The sequence below is a fragment of the Nicotiana tabacum genome, chromosome 18 (genome assembly GCF_000715075.1).
Source record: "Nicotiana tabacum cultivar K326 chromosome 18, ASM71507v2, whole genome shotgun sequence".
In the NCBI taxonomy this organism is placed as follows: Eukaryota; Viridiplantae; Streptophyta; class Magnoliopsida; order Solanales; family Solanaceae; genus Nicotiana; species Nicotiana tabacum.
The window spans coordinates 105,211,531-105,233,766 of NC_134097.1; the positions used below are offsets into that span (position 1 = coordinate 105,211,531).

The following is a 22,236-nucleotide window of genomic DNA, read 5'->3' on the forward strand; positions in this document are numbered from 1 at the left end:
TTACATCAGAATAACTGTTAATGCATGGATTCTCCCAACAACGACCAAAAGATTTTGAAGTCATTGTAAAACCCATTTACTCCCTCCGTTCCAATTTATGTGAACATATTTAACTATACACGGAGTTTAAGAAAAAATGAAGACTTTTAGAATTTGTGATCTTAAACAAGTCAAAAATGGACCCAAAGTATTTGTGTGGTTATAAAAGTTTCTCATTAAGGCTAGAATTGTAATTTTAAGATAAATTATTTCCAAATGTAGAAAGGAGTCATTCTTTTTGGAACGGACCAAAACGTAAATAAGTTCACATAAACTAGAACGGATGAAATAATATGTATTCCAGTCCATTACAATAGATTACATTTGCAGATGAGGTGCAACTCCCTAGAGTGAGATAAAACAAAAATACATTCTTTTCAAGTGCTATCATCACAACAGCCCCTACGACCAGAAAATAGAGGGGATCGAGAACGAAACAAAAATCTAACCCCAATAACCTGTACAAAGATGTATGGCAGTATTCTTATCTTATAAAAAGCCAAAGGAGCAAAACATGTTAGTTACTCGTTCCATCCATAATTCATGTCGTCAAGATCGCTAAAAAAAACATTTTCAGTGAACTCCTCTGTTATATCTGGAACCACTTCATCTGATTGATGAGCATTCGGGCAAAAATCTGGAGCTTTCTCGCTGAAACTACAGTTGCCAGCACCAACAGATGATTCACGACTAGAAGCCGCTTTGAAACTGTTACTTCTGCAGGGGGTGGGTCCCATAGCGCCTGGCTCATTTGTAGTGGTTGCACAACTATTGTTTCCAAAACCAAGCCCTTCCCTAGAAGCATTACCATCTGACCTCTGCCCAGCTCCACTGCTATTAGTATTCAAATCCTGGAGGAATCGCTGCATCATTTGCTGGTGCAAGGCCTGACTACTGCACGAGGCTTGAGGATGATTTTGTTGGAGTTGCTGTAAGCCATTACTATTCAGTATTCGCTGCTGTGGTTGCAGTTGTTGCTGCAGATTGCTGCTAGACAGGCCACTAACAGGTAAGTTCAGCAACATTCCTGGCAATACACCATTTAGCCCTTGCAACAATGTAGATCGAGAGTGATTTGAATTACTGAAAGAAGCAGCATCTTGTCGAACTGCAACTGGGTTTGAATTCATCGAGTTCTGCCGCATAAGCATATTCTGGTAGTTTGTCGGTGCAGGAGCAGCTTGTACAGAGCCACTTAAAGTTCTCCGACCAGCCATGTGCTGATTATTGTTTATCTGGCCATTAAGCCCCGGATGCAATGCCAGAAGCTTGTTCAGTGCACTGTGATCAGTTGGCACCTGAAGCTTAGCTGCAGTAACATGCCGTGGGAAGTTCTTTAAGCCCTCTGCAAAAGAGTGTTGGCATAGCCAATTTCCCCATATGGGAAAAATAACTCCACGAATTACAAATTTATCATATATATCATAACAGTTCGAATAATGGAAAAAAGGGAAATTACCAATTGGCCCAACTTTATGATCTCTGCAAAAGTCCATTAAATCCCTCATGCTGTTCACAACCTCAGCTATCTGAACATCAAATGACATCAGCAAGCCAAATTAAAGAGCCAATACTCTTTTAATTTACGGAAAAGAGGAGGAGAATTCTCCCTCCCATTTTAAAGTCAACGTATTCACTACCTGTAAGCACCTCATATGCCTTTTGGAGAATCCCAAATCATTAAGCGACTGCATCTCCAAACTCCTGGCAAGCTGACGTCCGGCTGAGACGACCCTAAAGTAAATAAACTTCAACATCAAACAATGTGATGTAGAATTGTAGTTTGAACCAATTGCATCAAGTGGAGAGAACATAAACTCCACCAGTAGCGAACAATACATGGTCAGATATTTGCAAAATGCCAATCCCCCAAGCAAAAACTGCTTTAGCCACTAGGCACCGTGGGATTGAAAAAGAGACTTCACGAAAACAAACAATCATCCAACATGTCTCATATACGAACCAAGCGTTCTCCTTAACTTGTAAACCAAATGAACTTTTTCAATGGATATGCTTCAAATTTAGCAGCACAAAAAACAAAAATGAAGTAACGTACTGTAAGGGTGCACCACAAAAGATATCAAAGGAGCAATTTAGGACAGAGAGTAAAGACAAATAAGTGAGAGTACTCAACACAAGTAAAAGATGCCAGTCACAGGGAAAAGCGGAATCCAATACGAGATTAGAACATATACCAATAGATCAAGCAACAACAACAACAACAACAACAGCCCAGTATAATCCCAAAGTGAGGTCTGGGGAGGGTAGTATGTACGCAGACCTTGTAACCCTACCCCGAGGGGCAGAGAGGTTGTTTCCAGGCAATAGATCAAGCAACGTGAATGAGAAATAAGAGGAGTAACATCATCAGTAACCTCAGCAACTTGTTACTCACATGTTGCTGTTTGCTTCCATGTCCTGATGAGAAACTCCAACTCCATTAGACCCACTTTCAGTTAATGTAGTCAGGCATTTCTGAGCAACCTGCAGTAATTGATTTACCTGCAGCAAGAATGCCATATGAAGACAAGTGGCAAATAATGAAATGGTTGCTCATTCATTGTATGCTCAAACAGTTAATTTACGAGAGACTAAAGATCAAAGTTGAGAAGGAAATTGCTTAAAGTTTCATAAGTTAAGTGGCAGTATATAGATCAATTAAAAACGTCCTATTTCCTTTCTGCAGCCAAAATGTCCAGAACCTCCAATGGAGAAGGGTGGACACTAGCTGCCCCAGTAAGAAGTCAATATGAAACTTCCCATTTCCATTCTGCAGCCAAAATATGTGGAGCCTCCAACAAAGAAGGGAGGCCGCTAGCTTCCCCCGGTGGAAGGAAATAGCAAACTTCCTACCTGCCTTCTGCCGCGATAAATGAACGTCCAACAAAGAAGGGTTGCTACCAGCTGTTCCATTATATCAAACTCAACAGTTACAGAACAAGCAGTTCAATTGACTGCAAATGTTTTACTAGCCAGAGAAAGTCAATTGGAAACTACTTATTTGCATTCTGCAGCCAAAACGTCCGGACCTTCCAACAAAGAGAGATGGCCAGGACCTCCCCATAAAGAGGATGGCCATCAGCTATCCCAGTGGAATCAAACTCAACAGCCACTGAAAAAACTTTAACTGAACCATATTTTTTAAATAGTAACTCCTTTAGCTTTCTAGTGGGAAAAATTGCACTAAAGCATCCATGGACATACTTTCCGAAACCTCTAAAATTGGTCACCAAACAGCTATAATCATGTATTCTGAGGAAAAACAAAACAGTTTCTGCAAGCTATAAAATATAGTAAAAAATAAAAAAAGAAATTTAGAAACTTATTATAACACGTCAAAAGGTGTACATATAAAAACTAATATGCCAGATAACTATGTTAATACAGTAATACTTCAAATGAGTACATCATGTACTTGGAGGGGAGATCTCCCCAGATAGTAAGAAGAACCAGAATACTTTTAAGAGCTCATGTACCTGTGGTGCAACTAATCTTCGAGGAAGAAGCTCTTCATGATGCCGTACACAGAACTCCCATGACAATATCTGGCGAAGACATCGAATCATTAAAAATGACTATTGTAGAGCCACTGATCCCTCGTAAGGCTATTGTATCTTTCTATGTACCTTTAAATCAGAACTGAAAATAATTCGAAGTTGGCCCTCCTGAACCACACGAAGTTGTTCATATACATTTTCCTGAACTGCTTTTGCGCATTCGAGTATCATTAGTCCTGAAGGGAATCTACATTCACGTGGGAAATCCAAAAACAATAGTTCATCAATAACACCACTGCCAAATTTGATTTCACTCAGCCTTGGAAGTGCTTCAAAAGTTGCCTCTGTTAGAAACCACCAAACAAGGAGCAAGTGAGAATGCAAAACAAGTAGTTGGTTATGGAATGAGGAGTCCAAGACTCAACTCATTCCAAAATATGATAATTGGAAACTCAAAAGTTGAAGCCATATGCATCATTCTCCCACAGAAAGTTCAAGGCTTTTTATAAACGTTTTTCTTCTGCGCGGAAAGGGCGTTTACATTTTTATTTTTTATTTTTTTTGAGAAAGTAACATATCCAATATGTTAATCAAATCATCAGCAGAGTTTTTACTGGAAGCAAAATTTTACATCATGAGAAGATAGAAACAAAAACCATAACTCCTTGTTCTTCTTATATGGAGCCTAAAACTTATATGTTTGCATCCGGATCATCATAAAAAAATTTGTAGTTCACATTTACAAAACTGTTAACTGAGCAATTAAATCTATATCATTTTCCTTTTTCTTCTTTTCTTTTTTTCTTTTTTGCAGAGCCCAGATACCATATGTGGGACGAGAGGGAAAAAATCCTTTTATTTAGACTTATAGAGTCAGATGATATTTCTGTGAAATACTTTACCTCTATAGTTTTACTTGCCAATTCAGCAACACTTGTATTACTCTTACAAATTTTAAGTTACTTCCTGCTTCTTGTTTCAAGATGTTTATCAGCTCCAACATACATTCTGGCAACTAAGCTTAAGGTGAAAACAGGACAAGTGGACAACCACAGTGTGGCATTATAACACATTTTCCACCTTGACATGGCCAGCAATGAGACATTAATGTGCCAAGAATCACTGTTTTGTACGATATCATATGTTTAAGGGGCCAGCAATGAGACATTAATGTGCCAAGAATCACTGTTTTGTACGATATCATATGTTTAAGGTTCACAATCTTCTACTGAACGAAAGATTATCTTCCACTAACATTTCATGCTACACAAAATACTGTACGAAGAGTATCTTCAGATTTTAGATACAGATTTCTGCTTAAGTTCCAGGTTCTGTAGAAAAAATTTCATGTGTTACTTCTAGCTAGTAAGAAGAGATTTGACTAGTCACTCAGGCTTGAAAAACTCCATTTTCTTTCTTTCCTTCTATCCTTTTGGAAGTTGTTGGGTTTGGGGGTTGGAGGGGGTGGGGAGTTCCTTTAAAATGATCTGGAAATTTTGAATCTCTAATTTGGAGAACACACTTGTATATCTCATTTTAGGAATTTTATATATTAGTAAAAGTTCATTAATGCATTTGATGCCACACTTGTACAACTCCATAAGCTGAGCTTTCAAAGATTTAGTTCTTTCAGGAAATTCTCTCCGTATTATGGGGATACGTGAACCTTCAAAAAATTGTTCCGTCCTAACAGTTATTTGAAGCAGGTAAGAATTAACAACTTTCGTCATGCCTCCCTGAGATTTAAAGTAGACATTACATGGTAGTTATGAAAATATAGTGCGCCACATCAACTTAAATCTTATATTGCATGCAAACAAATGCGATGCACATACACTGGACGAACTTCCTCAAGCCCTCCAAGCAAATATTATCAAGTTTGACGCGGCGGATCTCTTACTGTGTAGGTATTCTAAACTCAATTTACCAAGAATACCCTATAAGTTAATTGACACTACTCAAAAGTGAGAACTGAGAAAATCTAGACCATGACGTAACAAGCACCAGACTTCATCACCTAGACCTACCCATGCTGATGTGTCAACTTTAAATCAATGACTAGCAATCGAAAATGAGAAGACTAATTGACCCACTCACCAAATCCTCTTCCAGATTTTGAACTGCAAATATCACAATGCCATTCATCCTGCTGGAAAATATGGAACAAGTGAACATGTTACAACTTGATGCTTGTGAAATTAGTTGAAAAAAGGGTTTGGGGGATGACTGACTTAAGGAAATGGAAAACTATATAGCAATACACAATGTATCGAGCAAATAGGTGCATATGACATTACAAGCAAGGCATAATAAGTACATATCCTGTCCACATCATTCTCTTTGAACAAAGCACTCAACCCTAACATACACAACTCCATCAGCTAATAGTCAGAAGTAATAGTACCGTCGCTCCTAGACGTAAGAACCCAAATTTTAATTTTCAAAAAATAAGGAATAATACCACGGTTGCTTGTGGAAATACACCAACGGAAGGATGCCCAATGCTATCATACAACGACAAGCACCATCTCTTCTTTGCACGTGGGGAATAATATTCAGCTACAAACTTTCTCCAATAGGCAATGGAGTTATCCTAACAGAAATTTAACAAGTCAAATACACAAATGAGACACATGAGATTCTTTTAGATGGAGCCTTCTTCATAATGAAAAACAAGTTCACTCACAGGAGGTCGCTGTCGCTGATGGTACAGGTACTGCATTAACCGCCGAGAGCACAAGACACTATCGGAGGGATGTTTCATGGCTGATACAGGCTGCACGGCTTGTTGTTGAAGTTGTTGCCTCAACTGCAGCTGTTGCTGATGCTGCAATAGCTGGGCAGGCTCAATTGATGACATTGATTGCAAGAGCTGTTGCTGCTGTTGCCTTAACCCCTGCTGCTGGATCAAGGCTTGTAACTGAGGGTTGGGGTTCTGCAGGTGCAAAGGGTCCTTTCTCTGCAATAATTGTTGCAGAACTTGCTGCTGTATATCATCCTGTTTGATGTCTAAACGCGGTTTCTTTTGCATATGGGACAGAGCAACATGATCTTGACGGAAAGATTCAGGAACCCTTGGTTCTTGAATAGACTTTTGCTGAACCACAGAGGATCCATCCATGCCTGATGAACCAGAGATGCTAATATTATTGGAGGAAAACGACATAAGTGATGCAGGCAACCGTATGTAGGACTCTGCAGTAATGCTGGCACTTCTCTGAAACCGAGGACCTCCTGAAAGTCCTGAATTGGCATCTGTAACCAAAGAACTCGCGCCAAAACTTGGACCTGAGCTTTCCACACTATTCAAAACCGTATTACTAACATCCCCAGAAACAGGAACCATGCCTGACTGCACATTTCCAGGTAAAGAATTTGATTCATTCTCGAAAGATGACCACATACGCGAATTACCCACAACTTGAGACTGCCGATTTCCTTGGTAAAAGATACCAGAACTTGAAGATGAGTGTTCCATCCCTCCAGCCACCCGAGAAGGCACAATTGGACGCACCATCTCCTGCTGGCGGGGATCCAAGTAGCTCTCCTGAGGTGCAGAAATATGTTTAACCCTTCTTATGCAAAAAGTTGGAAGCAAATTATCATCCAAACAACCTAAGAAATAGTAGCAAACTATTGAACTATAATTATTCTTCACCAACCATATACAGCCCTAAAATGTTCTCCAATTTGACTGTCTGCTATCTAACTTGTAAATGATGAACTCAATTAAGCTGATATGACAATCAATGTGAGCTATGGAGGACTTAAATCTGGCAACTTCTGAGCAACATTAAAAAAAGGATAGCAGATAGTTAATTAGCAGCTATAAGCTTTTAACAACCCATTATCAACAAAATTAAGAGCAGACAATAATACACGTACCAAAAATCTTCTCCTTTCTGACATGTCTCCTACCCAACTCACAAATTATGAACCCAACTAAACAAGTAATTAAAGACTTAAATTAGATATCCAAAGGATAGCAGAATGAAAAATCATTATCAATCATGTTAAGAGGAGGAAATAGAATACAAGTATAAACATATAAATAAAAATAGCAGCAGTAAAAGAAATTGTACCCCGCATTACAGATAAATTACTCGGATAATTTTACTAAGACACATTAACAGGTACCCAAAATTTGGGATCACTCGGAAATTACTCAATTTATAGAAATATATCAAAAGATCAACAAAAGGAACATAAAAGAAAGAAAAAAGATCAATACTTCATAGCAAAACGGGTAAAGTAAAAATTATACTCCTAGCTAGCTAAAATTTAAAGCACAAAAAAAAACATATTGGAAAAAGAGCTAAATAAGAGCTATAAACCTTGTAACAAGCAACCAGTAGAAGAGATTTCAGCGAGCGACTAAACGTGGGAAATTTTGATTGGGATTTTTATACCCAGCGGGAATTGCCGAGGAGAGTGACCGGTTGTAGCCGGTGGGTAACCCCTCTTAAACTGTTTGTAGCAGGTTGTCATAAGGACACGTTTGAGTTGAGGTATTGCACGTGGCATTGTTTATCTATATTTATATTATATTAAAAACAGAGCAGTGAAGCATGTGGTTAAGCCAAGTTGCAAGTTAAAATGAAGTCACTTGGTAATTTTAAGACAACATTAAAAATTTGAATTATAAATGAAAATATATTTAATAGAAGTAGTAGTCTAAGATTTTCTATAAGTGAATTTCATTCTTGAACACCTAAAAACATTTGTGTATAATTCGGTTATGCAAATGGAAGGACCAATCTATGCAAATGTAAATGAAAGACCTAAGCTATTAAGTGAATTTCATTCTCTAATGGAAGAATGCAATCTATATTAAGCAAACCAATATACTATAATTATAGGTATTTTTAATTAAATTTGTGTATAACAGTTACGGCAGGTATCCTTTTTTGAGAAAGAATCAATTAAAATTTTACTTTGTATCTTACACATTAATTTTAAATTGAAATAATAATTCTATATTTAGTACAAGCTTTGTATCTGACTTTATTTGCGAACAATATACTATAGGTATCATATACATTACTATAGGTATTTTTAATTAAATTTTGTGTATAACTCAGCTATGGTAGGTATTCTTTTTTAAGAAATAAATAGTTAAATAAATATTTTTGTCTTACATCTATATTATATTAAAAGAAATAGACAAAAAAATTAAGAAAGAATTAATAATTAAACTAAAAATGTTCTCTTTTTAATGACCAAAGTACAATTTTCTGGACGTACACAAAAAAAGGACGCAATTTTCATTAAGCAAACCAATATACTATAATTATAGGTATCTTTGATTAAATTTGTGTAAAATTCAGTTATGGTAGGTATCCTTTTTTGAGCAAGAATCAATTAAAATTTCTTTGAAAATCTTACACATTAATTTTAAGTTGAAATACTAACTCTTTATTTAGTACAAGTTTTGTATCTAACCTTATTTGTGAACAATATACATTATTATAGGTATCTTTAATTAAATTTTGTGTATAATTCAGTTATATTAGGTATTCTTTTTTAAGAAAAAATAATTAAATAAACGTTTTGTATCTTACATCTATATTATATTAAAGGAAATAGAATTAAAAAATGAACAGGAGGACAAAGGAAAAATACAAGACAAAATTAAGGCTTGGTGGTTAACAAATTTTAATTAACCGCAAAAAAAACGTTGAAAATCAAAAAAAGCCAAAAGCTAAAAAATTAAGATTCGTATCATTTCTTGCGCATTTACTCATACAAATTGATTTACACATACCTTTTTAAAATATTAGGATTTCATATACTTAAAAATTAATTTACTACGATAGTCTTTCCTTAGAAATCTTTATGTAAGAAACTTTTGCTTAGGTTTGGCTTCTCTACATTGCTTAGGATTTAGCTTCCACACAAACTTCTGCAAAGTATGGCTCCAAACTATAACTATATCAATGAAATATCAGTATCCAAAATGAGTTAGAATTTGAAGGTTCGTGTTGTTAGATTGTGGCACGTTCCAGACCGCGAGAAACCAGAAAATTCTAATTCAATTGAATTAATTATTCAAGATGAAAATGTGCATACTCTTTTACATGTTGTTATTTTTTTCGAGTTGTGCTGTATTTTCTTCAACTTATGCGCCTTACTAACTTAAATTTCTTTTCAATTTTTTGTTTTAGGGAGATCAAATTCATACAACTATTGGAAGAGTTGTTATGCGTATTTTCAAAACAAAAATACATGAAATGGGATTATATGTTATGAAAAACTGTGGTTGGACCGAACAATCTGAAAATTAAGACCAACAAGCATAAATTGAAACTGACATTTTCTCACAGGATGAGTGTGGATGAAATTAGTGATCCACAGTTTAGTTTGAATATCTTCAACTTTAAGCCTTATGAGCATCTCACAAATCAACTTGAGGTTGATAAGAATGAACTATTTGGTAATTGTTTTAGCTTTCGCTATTTTTTGTTGAATATTTTATCGCCTTATTTATAACTATTTATTTAAATATGGCAGATGTCATAGGAGAAGTTATTGGTCATGGTAACGTAGAATCGTACAATCAAGGTAGTAAAACAAGTACCTTTATGAACTTGGAGCTTGAGGATCATGAGTACGCTTGTAACCATGAATTGAATTAGTTATAGATTCAATTACTATTATTTTCTCATTATTAATTTGTATATTTTACATATATGAGGAACAATATTTCAGCAACATTTTTGGGAGAATTTGCAGATGAAATCTTGCCCCACTTGGATGGATTACCCAATCAACCTGTCATAATGGTTATGCAGCTCATAAAAGCTCACATCAAACAAATTGTATAGTATCATAAAAGTTCATATCAAACAAATTGTATAGTATCATTATTTTTATAGAACATTTATTAGGAGATGGAATGAAAGTTTTACTAGAGTCTTAAAATATTTTTAGTGTTTGGTTGTAAAGATAGTATTAACACTAACATATTAAATTTTACAGTGTAGATCGTTCTTTTTAATTATTCGCACATCGCGCGGGTACTAATACTAGTTCTTTTTAAAGTACATACGCTAAAACCCCTAAACTGCTATAAATAAAGTGAATGTATAGATGTTCATTTAATTCATCCATACATTCTATACAATGTACTACTTGGATAGATGCACCTATTAATTCATAGGATGTATCTAGTGAGTTTTGGGTGTATCTTGTATAGTATAAATAGGACATTCTTTGTCTATGGAAGAACACACAAGAAACACACTTAAATAAGATAACTTCTACATTCTCCTCCTATGCATCTTTTTTGTATCTATTACTATATTGCTCTATTTTGCTCTCATTTCTTAACTCGTTATCAGCATGAGACTCAACCATTTGGGATTATTTACTTCAATTGAATATGAAAACTTCTCAGTCTTCAGTTGGTCGTATGAATAATAAAGAAGAAATATGTCTTATGGATAGTGCTACGACGCACACCATATTAAAAGATAAGAGATATTTCTCTTATTTAAATTTAATTATGAAAGAAGTCAATATCGTAACAATATCTGGTAGGACAAAATTAATTGAGGGCTCTGGAAGATCGACTATATTACTACCAGGAGGAACTATATTGGCTGTTAATGATGCATTATATTGTAGTAGGTCTCAAAAAATCTTGTTGAGTTTCAAAGATATTCGCCAAAATGGCTATCATATTGAGACCACTAATGAAGGAAAGGTTGAATACCTTTATATTACTACAATAAAAGCAGAAAAGAGGTATGTGCTTGAAAAGCTTCCCGCATTTTCCTCCGAATTATGCTACACTAATACTAGTGTAGTTGAATCACATGTCATAGTAAACAAGGAGTTTACTAATGATTTTATTATTTGGCATGACCTGTTGGGCCATCCCGGTTATAATATGATGCGCAAAATAATTGAGAATTCACATGGTCATTCATTAAAGAACCAGAAGATTCTTCAAACTAAAGAATTCTCTTATGTTGCATGTTCTCAAGGAAAACTGATTATTAGACCATCAGTAATTAAAGTTGAAGTTAAATCTCCTGCATTTTTGGAACGTATACAGGGTGATATATGTGGGCCCATACACCCTCCATGTGGACCATTCAAATATTATATGATTTTGATAGATGCATTTACAAGATGGTCACGTGTGTTCTTGTTATCAATCCACAATTTGGCCTTTGCAATGTTACTAGCTCAATTAATAAGATTAAGAGCACAATTTCCAGATTATACAATTAAGACACTTCGTCACGATAATGCTGGTGAATTTACGTCCCAGGCCTTTAGTGATTATTGCATATCAACTAGGATAATAATTGAGCATCTAGTTGCTCATGTTCATACTCAAAATGGTCTAGCGGAATCATTGATCAAACGCCTCCAATTAATTGTTAGACCAATGCTTATGAGGATAAAACTTCTCATTTCGCCATGGGCCATGCTAGTTTGCATGCAGCAGCTCTTGTACGGATCAGATCCACAAGTTATCATAAAAGTCTCCCCAATACAATTGGCTTTTGATCAGGAGCCAAATATTTTCCACCTTAGAATATTTGGATGTACAGTATATGTTCCAATTTCTCCTCCACAATGCACAACGATGGGACCCCAAAGAAGATTGGAGATATATGTTGGGTATGAATCTCCTTCTATTATAAAATATTTGGAACCAATAACTGGAGATTTATTTACAGTAAAATTTGTTGATTGTCATTTTGATGAATCAATATACCCAATATTAGGGGGGAGGAAATAAGCAGCTGCAAAAGGAGATAGATTGGAATGCGTTATCACTATCTCATTTAGATCCTCGAACAAATCAATGTGAATACGAGGTTCAAAAGATAATTTATTTGCAAAATATTGCAAATCAACTACCTGATGCATTCACTAACCTATTAAAGGGTGACTAAGTCACATATTCTAGCTGCTAATACTCCTATTATAAATGCAAATGAGTCTAAGCCACGCTTGAAACGTGGTAGACCAATTGGTTCCAAAGATAAAAATCCTCGAAAGCGAAAAAGAGCAAATGATCTAGGAGATCATAATATGGAGGTAATTGCTCAAAAAGAGCCCTATGACATAACAAATGATAAGACCTCAGAGGAGGTCCAGGTACCTGAAAATAATAAGAATGAAGAAATCTCAATAAGTTATATCTATACGGCAAAAAGGTGGAACCGAAATAATATTATTGTAGACAACATTTTCACTTATAATGTTGTTGTTGAAATAATGCAACAAGATAAGGATCTTGAACCAAGATCTGTCGATGAATGTAGACAGAGAAATGACTAGCAAAAATGAAAAGACGGTATCCAGGCAGAACTAGCGTCACTTGAAAATGTGAAGTATTCGGACGTATAGTCCGAACACCTGAAGGAATAAAGCCAGTGGGATACAAATGGATTTTTGTGCGAAAACGAAATGATAAAAATTAAGTCGTTAGATATAAAGCACGATTTGTGGCACAAAGATTTTCGCAAAGACTTGGCATTGATTATATGGAGACATATTCTCCTGTGGTGGATGCAATCACTTTCAGGTATCTTATAAATTTGGAAGTCCATGAAAAACTTGATATGTGTCTAATGGATGTTGTCACAACCTATTTTTATGGCACATTAGACAATGAAATTTGTATGAAAATTCCTGAAGGGCTCAAAGTTCCTGAAACTAATAAAAGTCTTTGGGAAACTTGTTCAATAAAGCTTCAAAAATCCTTATATGGATTGAAACAATCAGGGCGAATGTGGTATAATCTCCTGAGTGAGTATTTGCTTAAAAAAGGTATAAAAATGATCCAATTTGTTCTTGTGTATTTATAAGAAGGTCTGAATCTGAATTTGTTATAATCGATGTGTATGTTGATGATCTAGATATCATTGGAACTCCTGGGGAACTTCCAAAAGACGTAGACTGTTTGAAGAAAAAGTTTAAAATGAAAGATCTTGGAAAGATAAATTTTTGTCTTGGTCTTCAAATCGAGCATATGAAAGATGGAATTTTTGTCCATCAATCAACTTATATCGAAAAGATCCTAAAGCATTTTTATATGGATAAAGCACATCCATTGAGTACCCCGATGGTTGTGAGATCACTTGATATAAATAAAGGTCCATTTCATCCTCATGAAAATGATAGAGAGCATCTTGGTGATGAAACTTCATATCTTAGTGCAATTGGAACACTGATGTATCTTGCAAATAATACTCGACCAGATATAACTTTTGTAGTAAGTTTATTGGCAAGATTTAGTTCCTTTCCAACAACAAGACACTTGAATGGTGTTAAGCATATTTTTAGATACCTCCGAAGGACTATTGATATGGGATTATTTTATTCATATGAATCCGATTCACAGTTGATTGGTTATGCAGATGCAGGTTATTTGTCTGACCCACATAAAGCCCGATCTCAAACAGGCTATCTATTTATTTGTGGGGGTACAGCTATTTCATGGTGTTCAACAAAACAAACTTTAGCTGCTACATTTTCCAATCATGCAGAGATAATAGTTATTCATGAAGCTAGTCGAGAATGTGTATGGTTGAGATCAGTGACTTAACATATTCAATAATTATGTGGTTTTTCTTTAAAACAAAGATTCCAACGATATTGTATGAAGACAATACTGCTTGCATAGCTTAACTTAAAGGAGGATATATCAAAGGAGACAGAACAAAGCACATTTCACCAAAGTTCTTTTTCACACACGATCTTCAACAAAATGGTGAGATAGATGTTCAACAAATCCATTCAAGTGACAATCCAGTAGATTTATTCACCAAGGCATTGCCAACATCAACATTTGAGAAGCTGAGACATAAGATTAGAATACGTCGTCTCCGACATATCAAATAAAACTTTCATCAGGGGGAATATAATACGCATTGTACTCTTTTTTCCTTAACCAAGATTTTGTCCCAAGTGGGTTTTCTTGGTAAGGTTTTTAATGAGGCAGCACTCAATACGTATTACAAGATATGTGTACTCTTTTTCCTTCACTGGGCTTTTTCCCACTGGGTTTTTTCTAGTAAGGTTTTAACGAGGCATATTATCTTTCAAATGAACATCCAAGGGGGAGTGTTATAAATAAAGTGAATGTATATGGATGTTTATTTAATCCATCCATACATTCTACACAATGTACTACTTGGATAGATGCACCTATTAATTCCTATGATGTATCTAGTGAGTTTTAGGTGTATCTTATATAGTATAAATAGGACATTTTTTTCCTATGGAAGAAGACACAAGAAACACACTTGAATAAGATAACTTCTACACTCTCCTCCTATACATCTTGTCTCTATTACTATATTGTTCTATTTTGCTCTCATTTCTTAATATGTTATCAACACGAGGTTCTAACCAACTGAGGTTATCTACTTCATCCGAATTTTATCTTCTTCCTAAAAGAGGTATTTGGTTTCTTTTCGAATTCAGGAAAACATGTCATGTGGCACTATACGTGGCTATTTAACTCAGCCTAAAACTCATCTAAACTATCATCCTTTTGTCATTTACCTACTTAAACTATCTAGTGTCCCCAAATCTCCTTGAACTATATTCCATTGTATATAAAACTCTTTGTTGAATTCTTAGCATTGCGTCTGTATAACTATATTAACTTATCATTTGTACTAAGTTTTTTATGTTCATGATGTATAACTCTCAGATGGCTACTTTAATTCTATAATTTTTTGGCCAAAATGGGATCTAATATAATGATTATTTTTAGGTTTAATTGTGGTTGTACTTTATGCTAGATTCCAGTTAAGTAAGTCCTTGTTCACATTCACTTTGCATCGCACAAAAAAAATAAGGCATTTAAAGTGGAATTTTTGAAAAAATTATCTTATATACACAAGCAAAAAAAACAGTCAGGTACACTAAGTTCTTGCTATTCGCGGGGTATAGACAATATTACACAAGCAAGATTATACAAAATAATATTTCGCAAATAAGAAACTAATGAACCAACAATTACATTCTCTAATTATAGATTTCAGTAAAAGCGGGGGAGAAAAATTTCAGGGGAACTCATATGAAGAACTAAAGAAGAAATGTAAAAAAAATGAGAAAGAAAGGTAAAATATATGTATATGGAAATAAGGCGAAAATTTTAAATAAAAAAGAAAAAGAAAGCTTTAGACTAATTAATTAGTTGTTACCTTTTGTTAGGTGGATCATTTTAATGGTTTTTTTTTCAACTATCACGCACTCTCAAGTAAGTTATTACATATATTATGCCAAATAAGCAACCTGAAGGTTTTAATGAAAAGGACAATTATAATTTAGAGAGGCTTTGGAGACACACAATAATTTAAGTATATAACTAACAACAAATTAATAGTTTAGGAATGTTAGGGTATTAACTTTTTTTTTACCATAGGAATTGAGAGCTGAACTGGGTAAGCATCATAACTGATGTAACATTAAACACTTTTGGTGTTAAGGTTGTTTGATGTTTTTGACAGTTCTTGCAAGCAGAGTTTAGTTTTGAAGTAACGGCAATATTTGTAACTTTGAACGTAGGACATCTGATGTGATCATTGTTTTAAAAGGAAAAATTGAGATTCGTCTTGCACAAGACAGTCTGTCTATAAACTTCTTAAAAATACTTATAATATTGATTTCAATTAATAGGTGATCACACCCAATTATGCCGTATAAAAAGGATAATGTGGACGTTGCAAATATAACCTGAGTATTCTGCCCAGAGTCGAATCCACAGAGAATTAACCTATCAATCATTATCTTTAGACCTACTAAACTCTTGAGAACCAATTTCCCCAAACGTTTGAATCACAGTTAATGGTGTCTTCAATGACTAAAATTGCAAGTAAATAAACAGCTGTAAACTAAGGATGCTAAGGTTGTAAACAATAATGAGAAAACGCTAAGGTAATGACTTCCCCTATTGATGGAATCTCTTCTGTTTATGCTTCATACAAATTGATCAACACCTTTCTATCAACCATGAACGCTCATCTTACCGTAAATCTCTCCCGAGTAATCACAGTAATATACTCAATGCACTCTCCCGAGGTACACTAGCTAGCTCTAATTAACACGGTTCACTTTAGATTGCACTCAAGGCTTCGTTATCCCTAATCCCGCCTTTAAACCCGCAGTTATAGATCCCTCTTATACTTTGGGAGTGGTGTTGTTCAACAATAACCTAAATATGCACTCTCTCCCGAGTTATGCACACTAAATAGGCACAGCTAATTGAGGATCCTGTCAATTAACTACAACATACACAAAGTTGAACAAATAAAGATTGAGACTAGCAATTTGTATTCACATAAACAAGAAAGTCATCCCCCAATAGGTTCCATCAAAACCTTAGACAAAGGATTTAGCTACTCATAACTATGGGTAAACAAACTAAAACAATATTCATCATAAAACTTGCAAGAAAAATAAAGAAAAGAAAAAAGATGTTTTGGGTGATCTCTCACAATTGTTCTTCTTGCCAAAAATACTCTCTAAAACAATACATGCCTCTCTTGGGTGGAGTCTAGTGTTTAAAATAGGGTTTTGGGCTAAAAATCCCGTGTTTTGCACTTTAGTCCCTGAAGTTCTCCGCTTCCGCCGCGGTTCTGTCGCGGTCGCGGTCAAACCGCGGCCAAACTTGCTTTCTGATTCTCACTTTGTCTGCAGCCCTCTTCTACCGCGGTTCTGCCGCGGTCGCGGTGGAACCGCGACAGTACTCTTTCAGTTCTGACTTGAGCTGTTTCGCGTGGATTACTTGACGGAATTTTACGATCGGCCTCTTTTCTCCATATTTGATCCCAAAAGTACTTCATAGCCTTCTCTGGTCATATATAACCTGCAAAGCATGAAAAACACTAATAAGGGCATTTTGTTATCACTTTTATCATCCAAACTATACAAGAAGGTGGTTATTTAGGGCATGATTATAGTTAAATTCACCTATTATCAATAGGACATAGTTTGATTGGGTATGAAAATAGGAAAATTTTGAAATTTATGATCTTAAACCTAACATGACGTTTCTATGACAAAGTTGTTAAAACCAAAGGGAGTACTTACTTTTTAATTTTCTTTTAAATCTGTTGTTGTTAATAATTAAGAACTGCCGACTTATATTTTCATGCATATGTATTAATATGTCTTAATTAGTTAAAATAATTGTGTATATCTTTTTGTTCTAACATTTTTCTATTAGTTTTTCATACTTTATAATTTTTATTTCAAAAAGTTTAAGTGAAAAATTTTGTGAAACTTACGTCCTATGCTTGGAGCTAATGCTTCATGATAGTCCATAGATAAAACGTATCACTTCTTACCTTCCTAATCTAAAGTTAGGTAAAAATTTACGACGAACTAAGGCTATTAGAAGTCCTACTTTTAATAAATAAATAAAAAGGAAAATAAAGTCATAATAACTTAACGTTAGAAAGTTTAGGATAAACTAGTAATAGTGTAAGTATGAATCAACTGCAATTCTGTGATGTTTATTTGTATGAGTTTGCCAACTTTTGAAGTTTATTTTTAGGATAAATTATCTATTTAATTCAAGAAATTTTTCTTTCTAAAAGGTAAAAAAGGAAGTACAATAATATAGCAAGACAGTAAGTATTTATTATATTATTGATTAAGATTATGTGTAAAATGCATAAGCAGTTAACTATAGTTAAATATTATTATTGTAGTCAAATAAAGTGGCAAGTATCATTTGTTTATTAGTTGGGCATAAATATTCGGTGCGGTTAAGTTTTCGTAAAGTTATAGGTTAATGAAATGGATCGAGAACATTCTCATGTTTAAATTCTAGCATAAGTAAAAATACTAAGTGTGAGCACGTGATTTTTGTCTACGCTACAATTGCTCCAAAAGAAATCGAAAAATAAAAATAAATGGTTTTGTTGTACAATTTTTTGGAATTTACGTGGCATTTTTGTTAGTTGTTTGTAGTTTTATCTGTGATTGTTTTAGTTTTGTCAAATAAAAATATAAAAAATATATGTCGCGTGTAAGTTTAGGATATCGTTCTACTATTAGGAATTAATCAAACCATAATTTGATTTTAAGGAAAAACCACAAAAAAAATATGCATCTTTTATTCTATTTTGTTGTCATTGAGTGATCTTATTTTAATTAAATGTTAATGTGTGTGATAATTGTTGTTTAAGTAGTAATTAATATTGGTATAAGTTTTATTTTTGATTTTTGCAATTTAATTAAAAATTGTTTTGTTTAGAAATTAAAAGAAGAAAAAGAAGAGAGTTCAAAATTGAAGAAAATCTGGAATTGGGCTCAAATTTGAGACCAAGAAAACCAGGCCCAATAATGGCATGACCCAGTCCGGTCCCTGATCCCTATAGCCTCACCAAACGGCGTCGTTTAGTGCCAGTCAAATCTGGACCTTTGATTCAAACAAATCTAACGGCCCAGTTCAACTCCCATTTCAAACCAAACGACTCCGCATAAGGATACTCAATCGGAGCCGTCCATCTTGTTCAATCCTACGGTCTCCAACACACCTCATTAGCCCGACCCACTTAACCCCAAAGACCGACCCAATCTCATTTAAAGCACACGACGTCGTTTCACTAAGTGAAAGATCTTGGCCGTTGATCATTCTTGATCCAACGACCAGGATTCGACTTCCCCGTCCCGTATATAAACCCTTTTCTCTCACCCCACGCCCTAAGCTAGACCCCCCTCCCTCTCTTCGTCTCCCTCACCAAACCCAAACCCCTTAGAACCCTAGCGCTGCCCCCCTTTCCCCTCACCGTAAACCCGGCGGCAACAACGCCGGTGACCCCCAGACTAACACCCCTAGTACACCTCGACCCCCTGAACACAGATCCACAAGCCATGGGTCTCGAATCTTCCCCCACCGTCTCCAATCTTCGTTTGAAGATTCGAGCCGGACCCCAACCCATGCCAAACCCCCCCAAATCCATACCAGGTACCCCCCTGACCTCCCTCGTGACCAAACCAAGCTTGGTTTGGTCCGAATCTAACCAGAAAACCCCGAGTCCCAAATCCGCCCTAAAAACCCTAGAAATCCAGAATTTGAGGTTTTTGTCCGTTTAAACGAGAAGGTTGGGGTCTAATAGACCTTAATCGAAGTGTTCTCAGTTGAGAACACTTCAATTAAAGTCCGTTCAACCCCAAAAGAGGTTCGATTCAAAATCCGAGACATGGTCGTCTAATTTTCATTTCTTTAAGGTATTTTCTTCTTTTTTCCTTGCCAGTTCATGTTGCTTGTTATGATTAAATATTTGTTCATGTGTTCAAATGTTTAGTTGATTTGTTTTTATTTTTGTGTCGACTATTCTGTCCATCTTGCCCGGACCTTTTATTTGGTCAAGTTTTTCTCTATTCACTGATTAAGTATATGTGTATTAAACTACATAATCGATTGAAATGAATCTGGTCGATCAATTAGTTTCCAGGGCAACCTTTGTTTTGGGCAGTGCAATTTGAACCCCCTATTTAATACTGTTCGATTCTGATTCATTGGGTATTGATTGAATGTATTGTAATTCGCGTAATCGATTCGATATATGTCGTCAATTAGTTTCAGCTTTGAATGGTAATAATTTGACTCGTGTTGTTTGTTTTCTGCTGAAGCTTTGTTTGAATCCAATTAAGAATTGAGTATAGCTGCTTGTAGTTTGTTCAGTTTGAATCAGAAATCATTTAAGGATTGGTTTATAGCTGCAGTTTAGTATAGGTTCCAGAATTTAGTTTATATTGATGGCATGTTTACTCACTTTTGACCTTGGGTAGCATGTGTTTTGTCAGTTGTTAATGAATTAGAGTAGAATGGACAGCATGTGCTGTCAGAGCATATTTATGTTGCCCATGCTTTGCTAATTGAATAAAGGACAGGCCACTTTAACAACAAGAAAGGGGGCTGTCAGGGGAATCTCATGGGAAGGACTTTTCTTTTAATCTGTGAGTGGAAAAAACAGGAGGAGAACATGGGGGGAGTTCAGTCTGGATGGGTTTTGAACAGGCTGTTGGAGTAGTTTGAGCTAGGATATAAAAGGGAGGAGGGGAATCAGAAAAGGGGCAGATCATAAAAGAAAGAGAGACCCCTGGAAAAAAATTAAAGAAATTTCAGCCATCAAAACTCCCTCTAAACAGCTCTTTCTTTCTGATTTCCAGATTGAAGTTTGATATTCAAAATCCAAAACAAAAACATTAGAAAACAAAAAAAAATGAATAGATTTGGGTCTGTTTGAGTTGATTTTCTGGTTAAGTTTACCTTGGTGAATTTTCCAAAGCATTTAAGTTCAGTTTTGAAGGCACTTGGGTGATTTTCGAATCATTGTGCTTTTACCCGAGTTATTTGGTTCATTTGCTATTGCTGTTGGTTTTCTGTCGAAATTTTGGAGTTTTGGTCGGGTTTGAATCATTCCTGTATTGGCTGGTTGTTGTTGTGGTGTTTGTTGTTGCTGTTTCGAATTACTGCTCGCTCTACTGACCTTTCTTCTTCTTCAATTGTAAGCATTTCCAGGTACACATTTCTGAAACTATGTTTGTTGAAAGCTTGAAGTTGAAGTAAAAATGAAGACATGAACGTAGTTTGCTTCACAGTACTTGTGTTCAAAATATAGCGAATAGTTTGAATGATAGTTAACCCGTATTTGTTTAAGCTCATTCCAACTACATTTATTCCGTATGAATTGGAATGTACTCTAATTGACATGGACTGTTAAATAGTATGCTGTTAAATCAGATGTATCTCTATATATATAACAATTTAGTCTGATTTGGTGATGATAGTATAACTGAATCATGGCAAGCATCTGTATATACTTCTGTTTGGATCTTTGAAATATCAAACTCGTTATATCCGGTCTAATTTGATTTCCAGAAAAATGTATCCCAAACAAATTTTCATATTGTGTTATGTTAGCACCAACAATTTAGCCATGTATGTCAACCCTCTTGTTGGACTCCTTGTTTCAACATAGTTTTAATGAGGCAGATTAATAATTAATATTGGCATCGGCCCATCATTTAAACAAAGTGGCTATTAATAAGGTCGGCAGGTTTTACATATTTTGAAGCACGAAACAACGCAACAATTTTATGAACACTAATCTAATAGGCATGAGTTTTAGTAAGATGGTGCGGCGCTTGGATCTAATAAACTCCCGAATAAGCATTGATAATTAAGGTTAATTTCAGCGCTAATAGTCGTGAACAATTATTCGTTTGTTTATACAATTAGGAGGAGTTTAATTTAGCTATAGGATAGTTAATCACGTTCGAATATATTATTTTATCGTTCTCGATTTTGTTTATAATTTCTAGTAATGTTCCTTTCAGTTAATGTTCGTCTCAATCTAGCGTTTAATATGTTACGCCTCTTTTAAACTTGTAACGAGTTAGGATTTTCTCTCATTCATTTTAGAAACAAATTTAATAGAAATGTAATCGCTTTAGGATATCCTTTAAAAAAAAGAAATAAATTAGACGAGCCTCGCCAAATAAAAAAATAAAATGCAAATTGTGGGGCCCTCAATAATAGGTCATAATAAAATACTTAAAATTTGGGATGGACCGTTTAGTGAATTTCACTGCCCTCCCTAAAGGTAATAACGCGTTAGACTCTTTAGGCGCGACTTAATTAAATTACATTCTTAAATTCGGGTGCGCATTTATGTGACCCAAATTCAAATCTCGACAGAGTTGAAAT

General features: G+C 35.1%; 1 protein-coding gene across 8 annotated transcripts; it reads right to left on the reverse strand.

Annotated features, from left to right (window-relative positions):
* Nucleotides 1-314: 314 nt before the first annotated feature.
* On the reverse strand, nucleotides 315-8,004 carry LOC107807115 (putative transcriptional regulator SLK2). Of its 8 annotated transcripts, XM_075237124.1 has the most exons (12): nucleotides 7,871-7,908; nucleotides 7,422-7,478; nucleotides 7,199-7,319; nucleotides 6,223-7,083; nucleotides 5,998-6,129; nucleotides 5,634-5,685; nucleotides 3,666-3,880; nucleotides 3,516-3,584; nucleotides 2,435-2,541; nucleotides 1,680-1,773; nucleotides 1,499-1,568; nucleotides 315-1,384 (listed from the first exon to the last, which is right to left on the reverse strand). In XM_075237124.1, exons 3-12 carry the CDS (start codon nucleotides 7,199-7,201, stop codon nucleotides 561-563), a joined length of 2,427 nt encoding a protein of 808 aa, XP_075093225.1. In that variant the 5' UTR covers nucleotides 7,202-7,319; nucleotides 7,422-7,478; nucleotides 7,871-7,908; the 3' UTR covers nucleotides 315-560. The 8 variants fall into 8 exon arrangements, with proteins under 8 accessions (XP_075093225.1, XP_016486911.1, XP_016486910.1 ...); XM_016631425.2 differs by lacking the exon at nucleotides 7,199-7,319 and having other exon boundaries at nucleotides 5,634-5,682; nucleotides 6,001-6,129; nucleotides 7,871-7,949; XM_016631424.2 differs by lacking the exon at nucleotides 7,199-7,319 and having other exon boundaries at nucleotides 6,001-6,129; nucleotides 7,871-7,949.
* Nucleotides 8,005-22,236: the final 14,232 nt, after the last annotated feature.